This window comes from Leptodactylus fuscus, chromosome 5 (genome assembly GCF_031893055.1).
Source record: "Leptodactylus fuscus isolate aLepFus1 chromosome 5, aLepFus1.hap2, whole genome shotgun sequence".
In the NCBI taxonomy this organism is placed as follows: Eukaryota; Metazoa; Chordata; class Amphibia; order Anura; family Leptodactylidae; genus Leptodactylus; species Leptodactylus fuscus.
In genome coordinates this window covers 167,089,998-167,108,018 of record NC_134269.1, presented here as the reverse complement: position 1 = coordinate 167,108,018, position 18,021 = coordinate 167,089,998, and the positions used below count along the sequence as shown (strand labels likewise).

General features: G+C 39.5%; 1 protein-coding gene across 1 annotated transcript in view; it reads right to left on the bottom strand.

Annotated features, from left to right (window-relative positions):
- The window catches only part of STK10 (serine/threonine kinase 10), a 67,541-nt gene that overhangs the window by 31,136 nt on the left and 18,384 nt on the right, over positions 1 to 18,021 (bottom strand). The window contains exons 3-4 of the mRNA XM_075274707.1: positions 2,651 to 2,699; positions 640 to 789 (exon numbers count right to left, since the gene is read on the bottom strand). Coding sequence (XP_075130808.1) covers positions 640 to 789; positions 2,651 to 2,699 — 199 coding nt within the window. The remainder of the gene's footprint in view (positions 1 to 639; positions 790 to 2,650; positions 2,700 to 18,021) is intronic.

Genomic DNA, 18,021 nt, shown 5'->3' with positions numbered 1-18,021 from the left:
TCATAACCTTAAAGAAGGCGGAATAACATCGCTGAGAGGTTTTCTAAAAAACAAAAAAACAAAAAGAAAAACAAAAGCAGAACGTTAAAGGGATTGTCCAGTTTACAAAACTGAGAGTTCTACAATTTTCCACCATACTTCCAGTATCTATTCCTCAAGGTTTTCTATATCTCTGCTTTCGGTCATTCATTCTGCTTACTTCCAGAGGCTGGGAAACAGAGACAAGGCAATATACCGATCCATGGTCATGTGATGGATACAGGTACATAAGCTTAGCAAGCCATATACCTGTGTCTACATTACATGAGCGTGGACTATAGATCACATGACTATGGGATGATTTTTACCCACAGGAACTAAGCAATGTTTGAGTGCAAGCATGAATTGATACTGGAAGTACAGTGGGAAATTGTATAACTTTTACTTGATGAAACTGTACAATCCCTTTAAGAGAAAGACCAAGTAAAGTTCTGGCAGCAAACAATCAGAAATTCTAAAGAACTTTAGTCTTTATCCACTGGATATGGCAGGTGAATGCAGACTTTACATTGTAACATCAGACGGCTGTTACTGAATGATGTAAGTATGATATGTCGTCAACATTATCCATTGGATGATTATGAATGATGCTGCTCTCACCCAACTTGATGTCTCCATCCTGTGTTAGGAGAACGTTCCCTGCTTTCAAGTCCCGATGAATGATCTTCATGCTATGGAGGTACGCCAGTGCTTCCAACATCTGTCTGCATATGGCCTGGATCTGAGCTTCTGTCAGCCCACGATCCAATTCTGTCAGCAGAACAAAAAACCACAGTCACCCTCTACAAATTTTAACCACATGCATAAAAGAACAAAACAGGAAGCATTAATAAAATAATAATTAAATTCAAAGGATGGAGCACAATAAGGAGCAAATGACAGTAAAGCAGACAGGAGGGGTTTTCCTTCCATTAAAAAACAAAACCAGACAAAACTGACCTTCCATCTTTAGAAATGGTTCAGCTTGTATCTGTCAATCTAGCAACTTTAATATACGTTGATCTGATGATGGATCAGAACAATGAACATTAAAACAGTAATGTGAAAACAGTCTGACTAATCCAAAGGATTTTGTCTCTCATCCTGCCACATTTACACATGCCAAGAGATCTCACTGATATTATATTTAATCCCTTCCAGACAATAAGTGCACATGATCAACTACATGAAAACTGTGACTAACCAGCACCCATGTCATGTTATCTACTGCAGACAGATGACAACCAAGTACATGAAGTAGGTACTAAGGGATGACCATCAGCTGAGAAGTCTTTGGTCCTATTACTTGGTAAGTAGCCTAAAACAAGTTACTAAAATTATCCAGTACCAGATACTTTGTGGAACTTTTGGCAGTGGAAAAATGACAAGTTTCCCAAGATGAGATGAGGGGATTTGAGACCATGCAGGACTGTAGAGTTGGAGTCATGGAGTCTGGGTCCGGGCCCGTTTTGGTTGGATTAGTCCCAAACAAATCCCAAAATGCTTCTCATACTAGTAATGCAGGGGGGTAGGGACTTGTAATAGAAGCAGGAATATACCTTTATGTAATGAAATGCAGGGATAAGCATCTCTTTATGGCTTTACAATCAGTCTTAACTGCATTGGGGTAAGGGTGACTATCAAGATTTGCCTACAGACAGCTGGGACCGGTAGAAGCTAAATAAAAGGCATTTAGTGCATTGCGCAGAAAGTTTAGTGAGCATCCAAGAGCATGGCTGCCGCAAATCCTGTGAATCTGCCCCACTCTCCCAATATACTTGAGGTTGACGCTGGGTTCACACCAGTGCTTGTATTTCGTACAGGGATTCCATTCCCCTCTCCTCATTTTTCGCCTTTTTCAGGTGTAAACCACCATTATAGTCTATGGGATCCGCAGGTTTCTGCGATTAACTGCTTTTTTTTTTTTTAAGTGAATTAGGTTTCCGTTCGGGGGTCCCTAAGCAGACCCCATGAATGGAAACCCGAGCGCGGATTTGAACCTAGCCCAATTTGCATAAGCGTTATAAAGCTGTCGTCACAAAGGTATGTTTCTATTCCTATTAAAACGCCACTACACACCACTATTATTGGTTTGGGAGGAATTGTAGACCTGACAGACTCCCTTATTAAAAAAATAAATAAATTCTTACCCATCAGTAAGCATTACGGCATTATTTTTTCTTTTGTAAACACCCCAGGGGCTAACAGGATTATTATAAGATTATCTGGGACACTAAAGCACTTGTCCATAAGTACATGTTGGAGATTTGATGTCCTGAATTCTTCCTAATAAATCTATGAATAACTGAAGACCTGTTAGCTATTTGCTCATGTGCCATTTCAATAATCGTGTAGATGGTCTAATCTCAGAAACTATATGAACAACTGAGGATACAAAAGGAGAACACTTTTTATTGGAGTTTATTTGTACTACTGTTGTGGTACTGGTATGAAACGAGGACCGCGGTAAAAGTTGAAAAGTGCAGACATGGCGGTATCGTACACTCAGTTATAAATGGCACTAGATGAACAGGTTAGTTCAGCAATGAAGGCTTCATTCTTCAAATACAGAACAGAACTGTAGTTTATCTCAAACTACCCAGTTATGTGTGTGCGGATATGGCTTACATACCAAGCATTACTGCATCCACCGCTCCGCCTTGACAGAACTCTATCATGATCTGTAAAACAATGACAAGATAGGATCAGAACAAACATTGCATTCTTTCACGATGATAGGAACCAACATCACATAAAAGACACATGTTTTCTACCTCCAATAAAAGCATGCCACAACCGGTTATTACAGCGAAAGTATTGTCAGTAACATTTACAGCAGACTTTAAAGGTGCAGATAAAGGTTCACACACCAGTCATTGGAGTCTGTTGTCCTCACTCGTCCAGGGTCAGAGCAAAGGCCTGAAAAACTGACAGAATAACTAATACAGACAGAGCACACTGTCTGCATTCACTGGAAGATTTCTTCTGATATTTTTTTTTTTTTACATTAAAGTCCATGGGAATGGTCACAAATGAAGGAGGCACCTTGTGCTTCCCTTATTCTACTACTGTTCATGTATGTTGCTCTCATCCTATCGCGTATAAGCTATAGATGTTCATGACGGCAGTGCAAACATCCCCCAAAGTAAAAGTCTAGGCAGAAGCTTGCTTCCATCTTCCACAGGCAGTGTCTCATGGAATAAACTGGGGGGTGGCATTTTTTTTCATTGACAGCTACTTATTATATTATGGCAATAGCAGCTGATAATTTTTACTCACATGTCCACTCTCCTGTCATTGGTCACCCTCCACTGCCTACTTTAGTCGGCGCTACACTTACATCACAACACTGAAAAACACTGGGACGCTACATACAGCTTCAGCAACATCATATCCTGGAGGCGGTAGCAGAGAGCGGCCAGGACTTGAGCATGGACAGGTGAGGAAAAAAAAAAGATTTAGGGAGATCATGTGTTGTGTGGGAAGGGCTAAATAAAAAAAGGGGGATCATATATCGTAAGTCGGCAAAAAAGGGTCATCTATTGTGGGTGGGCATAAATGGGTCATATACTGTGGAGGGGCCATAAGAAGCGGGGGTCATATACTGTGGGTGGGCAAAAAAAGGGGCCATATACCATGTGGAGGCGAAAAAAAACAAAAAACAGTCTTTGAAGGGGGGGGGGGCAGATAAGACATCCTATATAATTGCTGCTCTGCACACTTAAAGGGGCTATATCATCGGGAAAAGTCATTTTTAACTAATCACATCCTTGCATAGCCTTTAGAAAGTCTATTCCACACCTACCTTTAGTATGTAGATTGCCTCAGTGGTTTTTGAATAAGTCCGTTTTTATTCACATGCTAATTAGACTGGTGCACGATGCATCGTTCACCCCCTTTGCTATTGTTTCCTATGGTACAGGCTGCTGCTGCTCATGACTCAGCTTCCTGTTTGCACACACACATAGGAGATAATAGCAGAGACGAGTGCTGCTGGGAACTTCCTGTGCTGGCTAGAAGCTCATTAGCATATGAATAAAAACCTGACTTATTCAGAAACCACTGAGGCAATTTACATCCTAAAGGTAGGTGTGAAATAGCCTTTCTAAAGCCTATGCAAGGATGTGATTAGTTAAAAAATGACTTTTCCCATTGATAGAGCCCCTTTAATATCTCTATGTTTGTAGATAAGAGGCTAGGAGGGCAAAGAATCCTACTCCACCCCCTCCCTGCATGGAGCTGAAGACAGAGAGGAATAGAATGTAAACAAGTAGTCAGATTGGAGATAAAGAGCAGGAGAACAGCTCAACAAGTAGTGAAGTTAACAGATCTCCTTAAGATCTGTGCCATCTATGACCGACTCCTAAGCAAGTTCAAGAAAAACATAAAATACTAGTTCTACTGCATCTTTAAAAACAAACATATAAAAAGGTCATTTAGCTCTATATCATTTCTGTAGATCAGACACCATGCTCAACGCAACAAGTCCCATTACAAAAGGTATTGAAGAAACAGATTTCCCAAAATACTGAGGAATATTTGACTCCCTAGTTGAAGTGGCAGCAAAACTGATACAAAAAGGTAAGGTAAGATACGCTGCTTGTTTTTTTGCCACCATGCTGTGTTGAGCAGGACATCAGCCAATATACTGGGCAGGACGTTTGGTTTCATCATCATGTCCTCAACTCATAACACAACCCATACAAAATGTATATGAGCTTTCTGGGATACAACTGCTTCCTCCAGATAATGTCTGCATTCACAGGAAGCCATGCAATTCTACTCTCTTTCACAAGAAAACAAAAGATGCTCATCTGAGATTCTAAGAAATAAATATAAGCAGCCATACCACTAACATGTATGTATATATATATATATATATATATATATATATATATATATATATATATGTATGTTTTTAAATTTATACAAATGGGGGGAGATATATTACATCTCCTTACAACTTGCGAGTTACATAGGAAGGCATAGAACATAATTATTTTAATATTTACCGGTATATATTATTTTCTTTAATTACCGTACTTCTTCCAGTGGAAAATCTATCTATCTATAAAACATGTTGCAGAACATGAAGCTCCTAAAGTTGTACAGTTCACACATTCCAGACTCCCTGCAAAGCATTAAGAGTGGGTCCACACTAGCGTTATTTAATGTCCACTGCCCTCATCCGTCACAGTATGAGAGCAATGGGTATTAAACCACAGATGCAGACGGAGCCCCCTCCACCTGGCGTCCATCTGCATTCATCCCCTGCGTTCAGGACTTTTTCTTCCATTACACATGTAACCAAACATGACAGGAAAAAAAGTGTCTGTCATGTTTTTTACATTATATTCAATGGAAATGAACACAGATGGAGGGGGCTCTGTCTGTATCCATTACTCTACTACTGTTAATGTCCGCTGCTCTCATCTTATGATGAATGACAGTGAGAGAATGGCAGTGTGAATCTAACCTTACACTGCAAATCTGGGAGAAACTACAGGGAAATCTGCAACGGCTGATCAGCAAATTGTAGAGATTTTGGTGCAGACTGGTGGCTAACACAAAGAAAAACAATATGCCTGCAATCCATTTTGCTCCTGTGACCAGGCTAGCCCAATCCTCTACTGCTCTCTGTACAACTGGTCTTCAAGGAAGACAAGTTATTTGCTTGTGTTTGGCTAACTAAATATAAAAAAATTTTGAGAGTCTTAAGTAGTTGATACCTTTTTTAATGGCCAACTAAAAATGATGACAGATTGCAAGCTTTCGCGGCTCTAGGCCTCTTCCTCAGGCATAGGATGAAGCCTAGAGCCTCTAAAGCTCGCAATCTGTCATCATTTTTATTTGGCCATTAAAAAAAGGTATCAACTACTAAAGACTCAAAATTTTTTTATATTTCATATTCACTGGCTAACACGGTACAAACATATTTTTGGCTAAGTAGTAATTCCAATTTGTGCGAAGGCCTATGAGGTAGAGAAAGATACAGTAGGAGAACAGTAACATTGGAAAGGAAGTGATGGGGTGACATTTTTGGAATATAGATAAAAAAATAAATAAAAAAGTCTTGGCAACATTAACATTAAGGGGCCCGCTGATCGTGTGAACCTATATAACAAGCTAGGCCAAGAGGCTGCAATGCAGTTAGGGCACCTTGAATAATGCTATTAAGCTTAATAGAAATAAAACCTCTTCAGCATTGTATTTTCTTCTTCAAGGGATTCTAAACTTAGATCTTTTACTGCTTCGCAGGCGAGAACGCCAAATTGGCTGTGGGTGTGACGTCTAGTCATTGGCACTATAAGCGTTTTATTTGAAAGAATTATTACAGGTTGCTATTTCTCGAGACATAAAAAGGGTGATTGGGTTATCCTTGACTTTTGATGTACGGTCTTCACAAAAACTCATTATGATCAGCCGAGGAGCCAAAAACCCATGTGCAGAACAGACAGAGATTTATGTAGAGGAATTACACAGCAAATAGCGGACTTAACACTGCAAGGAGAGCTCTGTGGTCTGAAGTCAGCACAAGTTTTTATCATTAACACACTGCGTTTCCTCCCCCACATATTTCCTTTCTCTATACCTAACTATGGTGAAGGTCAAGATACAGCTGTGTTTACGTGAACGGAGCCAAGACACAATACAACTTTTTTTTTTATACTTGGGGACATTTTTAACGCAAGCATGCCTTAATAATATTCTTCTTCAAACCCATTTGGCCTACTCATAGGCCAAGCACAGTCTGACCTACAAATCCAAAGTAGGTAGAAAAAATAAATACAAAGCTAAATCAAGGTAAGTAGGATGAGGCTACACACACCGTAACATATGCTTTAATGGTCAGGTTATGGTAGATCTATTCATATTTAACCAAATAAAAAATAGGAAACTTTTCAATATATTAGAGTATCTGTATATCTGGGTGTCTCCATGGTTACAGACTACAAACAAATCCTGTGTAGTCTGACCCGTGCAGTCATATCCTTGTACATCTGACCCACAACTCTTGCCAGACCACCAGTGGATCCTTATGGCTATGATCTGATTACAAAAAAGTTCTAAATATTTTTTTAAAAAGGCCCTGGACTATAGAAAGCTATTCTATTCTAAAACTGCCCTGTACACAAACTGTAATATTTGGTTTTCCTGTGTAGGTTAGGATACATTCACATCCAGGCAGGCAGGGTGCTAAAATAGCAGATACATTTGGACCACATTGACAGTTTAAAAACATCAAGTGGCCGACAAACCTCAATACAAAGTGGCGGCCGAAGAAGTTGTGCAAGTTGTCCTCCGATTTCAGACAGACACCACAATGCAGTCTCCCATGTAGAACTGATGGCCTAGTGTTAGGAGATAAAATACCTGATGTCCTACTATCTCATTTTTTTCTGTTGCAGTTTCCCCACTCCCTTCTTCATTATTCCATTCCTGCTACAGCCATTTTTTATTTCTTCATGGGTTTTATTTTGGTTTTTTTTTTTTGTTTTGTTTTTTTACTACCCACCTTACAAAAGTCATTGCTTTTATTTTTCCATTCACAGGGGTTTGTTTTGTTTTTTTATGTAATTTACTTCATCACCACCTACTACCAATTTGTATAGCACCAATTTTGACTACTTTTCAACTACGATGATGCATTGCTCTTCACTCAGATCCCCCTCGCCGTCTCCCTAGCTAGCTTGTGGACTACTAGCCCTACCTAACTAACCCAGCCCAGCCATCCCCTCACCTCATCATACTTACCTGTCTTCCAGTCCAAATCTTCTGGGCAGGGGAGATTCTACTGTTCTTCTCTTATCCGTTGGTGCCTGCTCAATAGAGCTATCTGTAAGCACCGGCAGAAGTGATGATTCGTGCTCAGAAGATCAGGAGATGAAGACAGGTAAGTATAACAATGTGGAGGGGGGAGTATTGGTGATGTTCTGTTTCCGCAAACAGGGAAATGGAACATCATCAGAAAATCAGAATGTGCCTGGGGCGGTCACATGACCACCCCAGCAATGTGGGTAAACATACCATTTTGATTAAGTTCGTTAAAAGTTAGGCGGGGGAGGGAGTTTAGAATTAAAATTATCTTTTTATCCTGGACAACCCCTTTAAAGCAGTCTAATCTAAGTCTACATTCAGTTGCGTCAGTCCCCATAAGGAACTGCACTGCAATGTCTGCCTATAGTCACAGACGAAAAAGTTCTGCTGTCCTGTTTTGGTAGTCTGAGACACTCCCCTGTCCTCAACTAGTACAGCCAAGTGCGGAATAGCAGCACAATATGGGAAATTATTGGGATTGAGCTTTCCTAAGAAAACTTGCTCCAGATAACAATTCTCTATACAAAACTGGTTACTGCAGGATCATACAGAAAATAGTGCAGATTGACAAACCGTGAGGGCAACTATTTCACGTTCACTTTTATCCTTCATTGCTAGGTTTAATCTTCTATTAAGCTGAATTAAAAAAAAAAAAACAACAAAAAAAAAACACGACAGCGGAGGCCTTGGCTGCTCTTTCACACGATCCTGAAGTACAACCAAAAAAAAGAAGCATTCTAGAGGGATAGAGCTGTGGTGAATAATCCTACTCCCTGATGTGACTGCATGGTATGTTAAACATCCACTATGTACTAGAAAGAAAAAACAGCTACGTGTCTGCCATAGGCATAGATCAGAAACAACACCATCAATAGTTTAAGTTGATGTCGAATGTCCATTTGTATTTCTACAGTATGTACACCTATACGCAAGTGATATGTGTCAATATGTGTAACAGATATGGAGAGGCCTCACTTGTATACGTGGGCACCTCTGTAAAGTGTATAGGCAGGCAGAGAACATACACAAGGCCTTTTATATAACGTCAATGCTATATCCACGGCCGGCAAAAGGCGTGTCAGCAGAAACCCCACAGAAGGCTCTAACTATACAGTGAAATTCTTATAGTAAGTCAGGTAAGGTGCTGGATTTATGGAAGAAATCAGACCCCTAGAAGTTGCTCCACAGCAATGGCTGCTTAGTAAAGGTTCACAAGAGACAGAACAAGATCAGAATAAAACAATGAAAATACATTCTTGTCCACTGCGGCATTATTGGGCAATCTGGACAGCCAGGTTCCAATACACAGAACAATACTTTATCTACTTGGCTCACTTGCTAAAACTTGGACAGTTTTCCAAAGCTTGTTTCTCCTAGTATTACTTGGCATGCAAAGATATGAGAACATCTTCGTGCATATGGTAATGTTGCTATATGACTGGCATTTTCTTCATTTAGTATTTAGGTGTGTCCTACAAATGCATAATATGTGATTACCAATGCTAACGATGCAGGACAAGTGTCTGCCGTGCCCTTACCCCATTCCCTGAATGCTTTCTATACAGGGCATTACACATACTTACCATTTGTTACATAGGCTGAGCAATGAGAAAAATACCACCACCCACAAAATGAATGCCAGGTTTCGCTTCACTGTGCTCTGCAACTAAAACATAATGTAACTATATATATATATATATATATATATATATATATATATATATATATATATATATATATATATATTTTATTTTTTTTTTTGTATTCACTGGAAAAAGGCCAGGGCACAAGAAATAGGGAGCCAATAGGTTATGATCCCCTCAAGTATGGTAGAACGGTAAGTCCAGCCGCTCAAACTCCTGGATATCAGTGATTGCTAGAGAAAGTGACTACCAGCCTATACAATAGTAACGTGTGATGACTGATCATGATAATAGTGGGAAGGGGGAATGGGATCCCTTGTGGTATCCTTCACCATGACATCAAAATTACCTAAACGCGCACATGGACCAGAGGATTTTTCAGAATAATCTTTTACTTCTCATGTTGGCCAGAGGCAGAATATATTTTTGCCTATACATTCATCTGGTCATCTCTGCACCAATTATTAGGCCCATTTCAGAAAGATTAAATTAAAGGGGCTCCATCATTGGCAAGAGTCATTTTTAGCTAAACACATACTTGTATAGCCATGTTATAGGGTTAACAAGCCCTGAATAACAAGCAGGACATGGGATGTCTTTATCTGTATGTCCTGCTTGTTATTCCGGGCTTGTTAACCCTTTCACATGGCTCTGGGTAACCTCTGTTTATTTGCTTATACATAAGTACGGCTCAATGATCTTTTACTCAATGTCAGCATATCTCACGCCACTCAAGTATTTGTTTCATTTAGGATAACTTACACTATATGGATGAGGGACATTCACTTGTGTGTAAAATATTGATTCTCCGTGCATTGCGTTATGCTTAGTCGGTACTTTTTATACTTGCTATGGTGGATTTATCTGGCCTGTTTAGGCTACTATTGACAATTGCTGTGATATGATGTTTTATTCATGCCCGTGAGATTCTGTCTTACCCCCCCTTTTTTTCTTTTTATATAGATTGTGAACCTCATATAGGGCTCACAATGTACATTTATTTTCCTATCAGTATGTCTTTGTAGAATGGGAGGGAATCCACACAAACACGGGGAGAATATACAAACTCCTTGCAGATGTTGTTCCTGGCGGGATTTGAACCCAGGACTCCAGTGCTGCAAGGCTGCAGTGCTAACCACTGAGCCACAGTGTTACCCCATCTTACCTTTATTGTGTCATTTGTTCTAGCTTTTTCTATCTAGCTCTGCTGTACTACTAATTTTGATTTTATTTTGGATATTTAATTAATAAATTTATATTTTTATAGTATATCATCTTGTGATATGTGTTTTTTGTGACCGATGCTTTTTCCAGTTTTGATTTAATACAGTTGGGTCAGTTTTGTATTGGAGCGGTATTTATATTTAGTTTGCCAAGGGTACCATGACGCAACTTTAAAGATCAGATATAGTTTGATCTTTTGCATCATGGCACCTTTGGAGTTGCAATTCGACTCCATTCATGACTCCATAAATGATTAAAATAATATGAAGGTGGCTTGGTGAAAGTCTCAGATCTTGAGATCTCTCTATGCCTGCAAGTGATCTGGGGGGGGGGGGGGAGCTGTCTCCGCTAGACAATAGAGAGGTGTGAATCCTCCTTAAGGTGTCCACTCATGTTAGTTAGGAGAAATAATGATCCACATACAACTTTTACTGTGTTGGAGCCACCGACTGAACTGACAACTGCACCAGATTCCACAACCTTCTGCAGCTGTTTTCACCAAGTCTTGTAGTCGGTGGATAGAGGCAGCAGACTGGCATGTAGGGATTTCAAGAAAGCACCACACTAGGACTCCTGGTATCCAGGGAATGTGTGTGATTCCAGTGTAGGATGTAGTCACGCTACTACGATGGAAGGCAGGCATCCCACAAGTCTGGGTCTGTTCCTCTGAGTAAGTAGAAGACGCACATTCTTTAGGGATTTGGTATTAACTGGTGAACCCTGAACTATAAAACATCATTAACACATTTAGTATCAAGCAAAGACAGATTTATGGGTTATTGATGTCTTACCAAAATATTGGAGAGAGAAGGCATGCCCACAATACACTGAATACCTAGCTGCAGGTTTTAAAGTAGTCTACCATCCCCCCTAACCATCGCCAATCGCACCCTCCTTATACAGACAACACTGATAAACATCAAAAATGGGATATAACTATGATATGCCAATAAATGTGACATCTCGTAAACAGCAGTGTACACAAAAAAAAACAGGAAAAACCCTGAAAATACGGTTCTTGTCAAAGTGTTGGTGTGTAGTCCGTGGGTTTTTGGACTTCATATCGGCTCATACTTTATTCTCCTCTCATGTGGTTATATTGAGTAATGTGAACACAGATTGGGAACCAAGTGCAGAATTCTGGAAAGTATAATAACTGAGGGAAATCACACGACATGTAACCATTACAGAATACCAAAAATAAAATCATCATCGCAATGAGAAAATAGAATATTTTGCTTTCAAAATAGCTTACATGTTTAACTTACTGTCAGAAATCTTGTACAACCCCCCCACCCAAAAAAAAAGTAAAAAAAAAAAAAAAAAAAATCTAGTACTCTAACACTTTATTGATACTGTCATTTAATTTTTGGCTTTTTTTTTTTTTTTTTACTCCCGGGCTTCCCAAATTTTCTAAATTTCCCATTCGCATAGCTGCAGGAGAACCTGTTTTTTGCAGGACGATTTGCACTAAGTGGCCCAATTAATATTCCATATTACGTATAGATTATTAATAGGGTGTAACTGGAAAAATGCAGTTGGGCCATTTTTTCGTTCATTAAAGCTTTATTGAAAAGAACAAAGAATACATTATACATTCTGAGGTCACATAGCTTACATACAACCACAAAAGGGAAGGTTTAAGAAACAATAGTGTATGTAAGTTTTCACCTTCAGCTTTCATCTCGGAAGTGTACTGGTAAGTAACAGAACAAAAACAAATAATGAATAAATTCACTCTCTACTATTAAGGCTCCATTCACTGCGTGTTTTTTTTTTATTTTTACTTTAGTATCACAGTGTATACTGACTGCACTATGCCTCAATAAGTCATTGGTCATTATCTTGCTGTCGCTGATCATGATTGTAAATAACTCACATAAGAAATTATGAGGTTTTATAAGAAAAAAAAAAAAAAAAAAGTAGTGAGAAGAGTATGGTGCTGTCAAAAGAGGAGGATTATACCTAGAAGTGGATTACATAGAAATTACTGAGTGCTCATGCTGCTCCTATATAGCAACCCCAGCATAAGTTTTGGGTTTCTCTTAACACAGGTATGTCTCAGCCACAAGGGTCCGGACTCCTAGCTCTGGCACGGGTGTCATCAGGTCACCTTAAAACAACTTCTCAGATGCCGTGGTTACAATTGAGGATGGCATCTTCTTGGGAAACTTACCAGCTGACTGTTGCAAAATTTACACCCACCAGCTATGGTGCCAGCTCATCTCCTAAGCCTACAAGTATGACTCCATACTCAAGTTCCAAGTTCTGCAGAGCTATAAACACAGCACCCATAATAATCTATGAATCCATACAGCAACTCTGTATCCTTCCAATTACAAGCCATTCTTCCTGCCTGATATGGGCAGCACAATATTTGTACATGGTGACCATTACCTTTTCCAGCATAGTGAGAGAAATAAACAGCCCTTATTACCATCAGTAAATACCCCTACTGTGCACAGAACGTCTCAAGGATGACAATAGTGAGGAGGCAAACAGTTCTGTGCGTCACTGACAGGGAAACACTCTCTGTAGGTGGGGTTGCAAGAATAAGGTTTTTGTACAATGCTCAGAATACCGTACCGAGACGCTTACAATGTCCCCATTCAAGACAAGCCTTATCTGCCCACTAACTCCGCAGATTCATGCATATGAATAGAGGTCTTGCTTTTGTGCACATTACATTCATTCATTGGGCAATATGACCATGCTCAGTGCTATAGCAGCAGGACATTCACAGACAGCATTTCATTGCCATATGTAGCACCTGATGTATAATATTCCACCAACACAAACGGTCATACATTGAGTTATTCAGGTTTCGCATGATATTAGTACTAGTTCATCCTCAACATACAGTAGTGTCCCCTGTACACAAGGCAGGTCACAGTTTTGGAAGGAAACATTTCCCAGATACACAATAGTCACAAGGTATCTACGGTACTAGTGGCAGCAGCATGCTAATACTACTGAACCTGCAGCTTGTCAAAGTGTACTAAGCCAATGTAGACACACAATGAATAATATGAGCATGGGTGTCATAAGAAATATTCTTATCACAAACAAGTCCTACAGGAATTCAATGCCAAGAAGTAGTGACAAACAGCACAGGTCTAACACTCTACTTTCCATAACAATGGCCTCCTTCAGAAAGCCTAGAGAAACACGGAATTTTACTTAAAAACGTGAGCTATAAAAGAAAATGTTGCCATAAAAATACAAAAAAAAATAGTAAAAGTAATATCTTACGTTGTAATAGTAAAAAAGTGTTTTAAGCTTAAAGGGTCAACTTTAAACTGCGATCAGTGATAGAAATAAATTATTCTCTAAGATACTTTTTCATCTGAATCAGGGGGACCCAGCTCCGCTGCTTAAAGGGTGTCTGTCAGGAGATGTGGGACATGCAGACATGGATGGATATAAAACAGGGAGATTTTGGACACAACCCCCGGATCTATAAGGACCTGTGGGTAGTTTAGAGTCCCAAATCGACCCGAGGTCCCCTTTAAGTGGAATATATAATCACAAAATATTTTTGTACAGGTTTTTGCAATAACCATGCGTTTCATTGATTGTTATTTTTTTTCACTATCCATAAAACAAAGTTAGATCTACACTCAATGACATGCCCAAATAGTAGTGTTGGATCACTGCAAAACTTGGCATGCAGTTATGTCTCAGGTAGCTATGTAAATCATTACAGGTATGGTCCGATTAGACAAGACAGCGCAAAACTGCTCCCTCCTTTGACTTATCAGAAGGCTCTCAGAGGCAACATTTAGGCAAGGTGAGATGATAACAACTGATAAATATGCCTCAACAACACACTCGAAGACATGAGAGATGTGTCAGTGCATTATTGGAGTGAAGGAAGCCGGCTGGTTGTTTTGATGAACTGTCCATCACCTAGGCCGTTCTGTGGAAGCAAATTTGAAGAAAATCCAGCACTGCAGTCAGGTATCCGTATAAAATAAAACTTAACTTTTATTGACTTGTAGTTGCTACATTAAAAAATCTGTGTGCAGCAATAGGAGTAGCAGAAGCCTACGCGTTTCGGGATAGACCCTTACTCATGGCATACAGAGCTGTAATATGCTGCAATCTTATATAAAAAAAAAATAAAAGAGACACACATAAAATCCAGGCCCCTCCCATCTGCACATAGGCAGGAAGTTAATTAATTAAGCAACATTTGTGATACATGCGATAAGTTGCAAGTGAAGCAGGAAAGAAAGCAGACAAAGTCGGCTGATTATAGTCAAAATAGTTCAAACAGGTTAAGGTAAATAAATAAACCATTATTTATAATTTTCTTCTCCTTTTTCTTTCCAGTATGATACACATGCAATTCTTAATGTAGTTATACTTATCTTATCCTCCTGGAGCGTCATACACAAATCACACTTTCATGTTCCAGTACGGTGTTCAGCTCAGTGTTTTTTTTTGTTGTTTTTTTTGTTTTTTTTTCCCAGTATAATACGTACTCTATCCTCCTGGTGCATTATGCACCATAGAAAGGGATGTTGTCATTATGTTTCTTCAGTATGGTGCCACAACTATGTAATGAAGATGTTACATCTCTTGGTCATGTCACGTTTTATTTATGTCACTACAAATTATGATTTATTTATTTATTTACCTTAACCTGTTTGAACTATTTTGACTATAATCAGCCGACTTTGTCTGCTTTCTTTCCTGCTTCACTTGCAACTTATCGCATGTATCACAAATGTTGCTTAATTAATTAACTTCCTGCCTATGTGCAGATGGGAGGGGCCTGGATTTTATGTGTGTCTCTTATTTTTTTATATAAGATTGCAGCATATTACAGCTCTGTATGCCATGAGTAAGGGTCTATCCCGAAACGCGTAGGCTTCTGCTACTCCTATTGCTGCACACAGATTATTTAATGTAGCAACTACAAGTCAATAAAAGTTAAGTTTTATTTTATACGGATACCTGACTGCAGTGCTGGATTTTCTTCAAATTTGCTTCCATTTGACCTCATCTCAGCCGAGAGAGATTTCCTGGCACCGGTCTTGAAGTTCCACGATTCACAGCAACCAGCAAACGGACAGAGTGAGTGCACAAGGTTTTTTACCTATTTTTGAATTGTATGTCACTTTGGATGAGGGCTGTAGCTATTTTTCTAGTTTTGGACCTAGGCCGTTCTGACTGAGTTGTTAGGAGCAGTGCTTACATAATGGCCATTATAAACCCTACAGCAGGGGTAGAGAATATTGGCTCTCTAGTTGCTGTGAAACTACAACTCCCAACATGCTCCATTCACTTCCATGGGAGTTCCAAGAACAGCAGAGCAAGTATGCATGCTGGGAAATGTAGTTTTACAGTGGCTAGAGAGCCAAGGTTCCCTACCCGTTCCCTACAGCTTCACAACACTGATGTGGTTACCCATGGTAACTAAGGAAAACCATGTTTAATCAAAATGATTGGTCTAGAAACATACAAAATCATTCTGACGGCAGATGCTCCCTAAAACGAACAGATTAATTATTGTTGTCAGTCTGGAAAAAAAAAATAAAAAATAAAAAATAAAAATCAAACAGTTAATGGGGTTTGCCCACAAGAACATCCTATCCCCTATCCATAAGATCGGAATACATTGCAGAATAGTTGTGGCCTGACCACTGGAACCCTCACCGATGACAAGATATGGGTGCTTTACTCTGCTTCGCCGTTTCACTACATTCATTTATATGGCATTGACGGCTATAACCGACACTGCGCCAACTCCAGCGATCCCATCAGACCCCCACCAACCAACAGTTGGATAACTTTCTCTCATGGACAAATGACCAAGCCCCCTTGTAGACAACCATAAGACTGGTCAGTGTACCATCTCAGTTTTTCCCAAGAGAGTACACTGATCCATTCATTTCTATGGGCCCATACAAGACTGTGAAATACACAGTCACATGTACAGGCCGGGCCATTCATTCACAGCCGTCGGTCAGCACACGGTCATGTGCAAACAGCTTTAGCCTTTCATAACTTATAGACATTGCCAGACAGGACAGCCCTTTTAAGCAAGACTCAATCCATGCTCGCATGTGAAAACTGTCAAGTTCACTTACAACACATGTCTTTTGTAACAGTCAAGTATCCTGCAAAACACAGAAAAAATGAAAGAGCCTACGGTAAATTTTTTGGCCTCATCTACCAGACATGGAGAACACTGCTTCTGCTCTCTTCTAAGAATCTGTCATGCAAAGAATCTTTTTTTACAAAAATTAATTTTGCCTTGAGAATAAAAAGTCATGGTGTGTCTGCGGACATCTCTTTATAAACAATATGACCAAATCCAGGGGACAAAGAACGTTTTTGGCGACATTTGTACATGTGCACACTAGGGGAGATTTATCAATACTGGCACCCAGCGCGGTATGCATAAGGTTTATCAGCGGTGTGCATGGCCTATGGAGGAATCTGTAGAAAAGAAAAGACCATACTAGCTCAGACTTTGAAAGGTTGAACTTTGTTGGAAATCTATGACAAATGAGTCGCACTTGGCAGAACTCTAAAGCTGTTTCCATTCTTTTTGAAAACACACATATGTTGGAAAAACTGTTCAGATGTAGAGCAAGTGCTTCATAAATATGGTATACATATATTGGAATTATACTAAAATCCATGACAATATTCATGTGTGACGGGTGCATTTCACAGGATTTAAAGGGAACCTGTCAGGTATTCTTTTCTACCATAAACTGGCCCATCAAGTGCACGGTGAAATAATTCCCTTTCCATTGTTACTCCATGTAATCTTTTTGCTGCAGTAACGTGAAGTTCTAAATGTCTGAAAACCTAAAAAGTCATATGTAAATTATCCTATGTAGTCACAGTGGGCGGAGAGAGGAGCTTCAGTCTAGTCACGCTGTCCTCTTGCTAGTCTTGTGTCCTGGGACATCTCTCTTGTGATTTCAGGTAGTGAAGGGACAGTAAGGGAGATGCAAGTCACGTCTTGGAGTCACCAATAACAAACTTCTCCCCGTCCACTGTGACCACTAAGGGTAAGTTACATATGACTTTTTATGCTCTCATACATTCATAACTTTACACGGGAGAGCCGATGGAAAGGGAATTACTTGACCCTATAAATGCGGACCAGATTATAGAGGAAAAACCACCTGACAATCCCAAATACTGGGTGAATTTGTTGCAAAAATCTGGAACAGCTACATGTGCAACAGACAGCACATTCACCGCCTGCCTTTCTCTGTGAAAGTCCTTTTACTGAAATTGTACTGTACTGTATTCCACAAAAAAAAATAAAAATAAAAAATGTGTCTCCCTT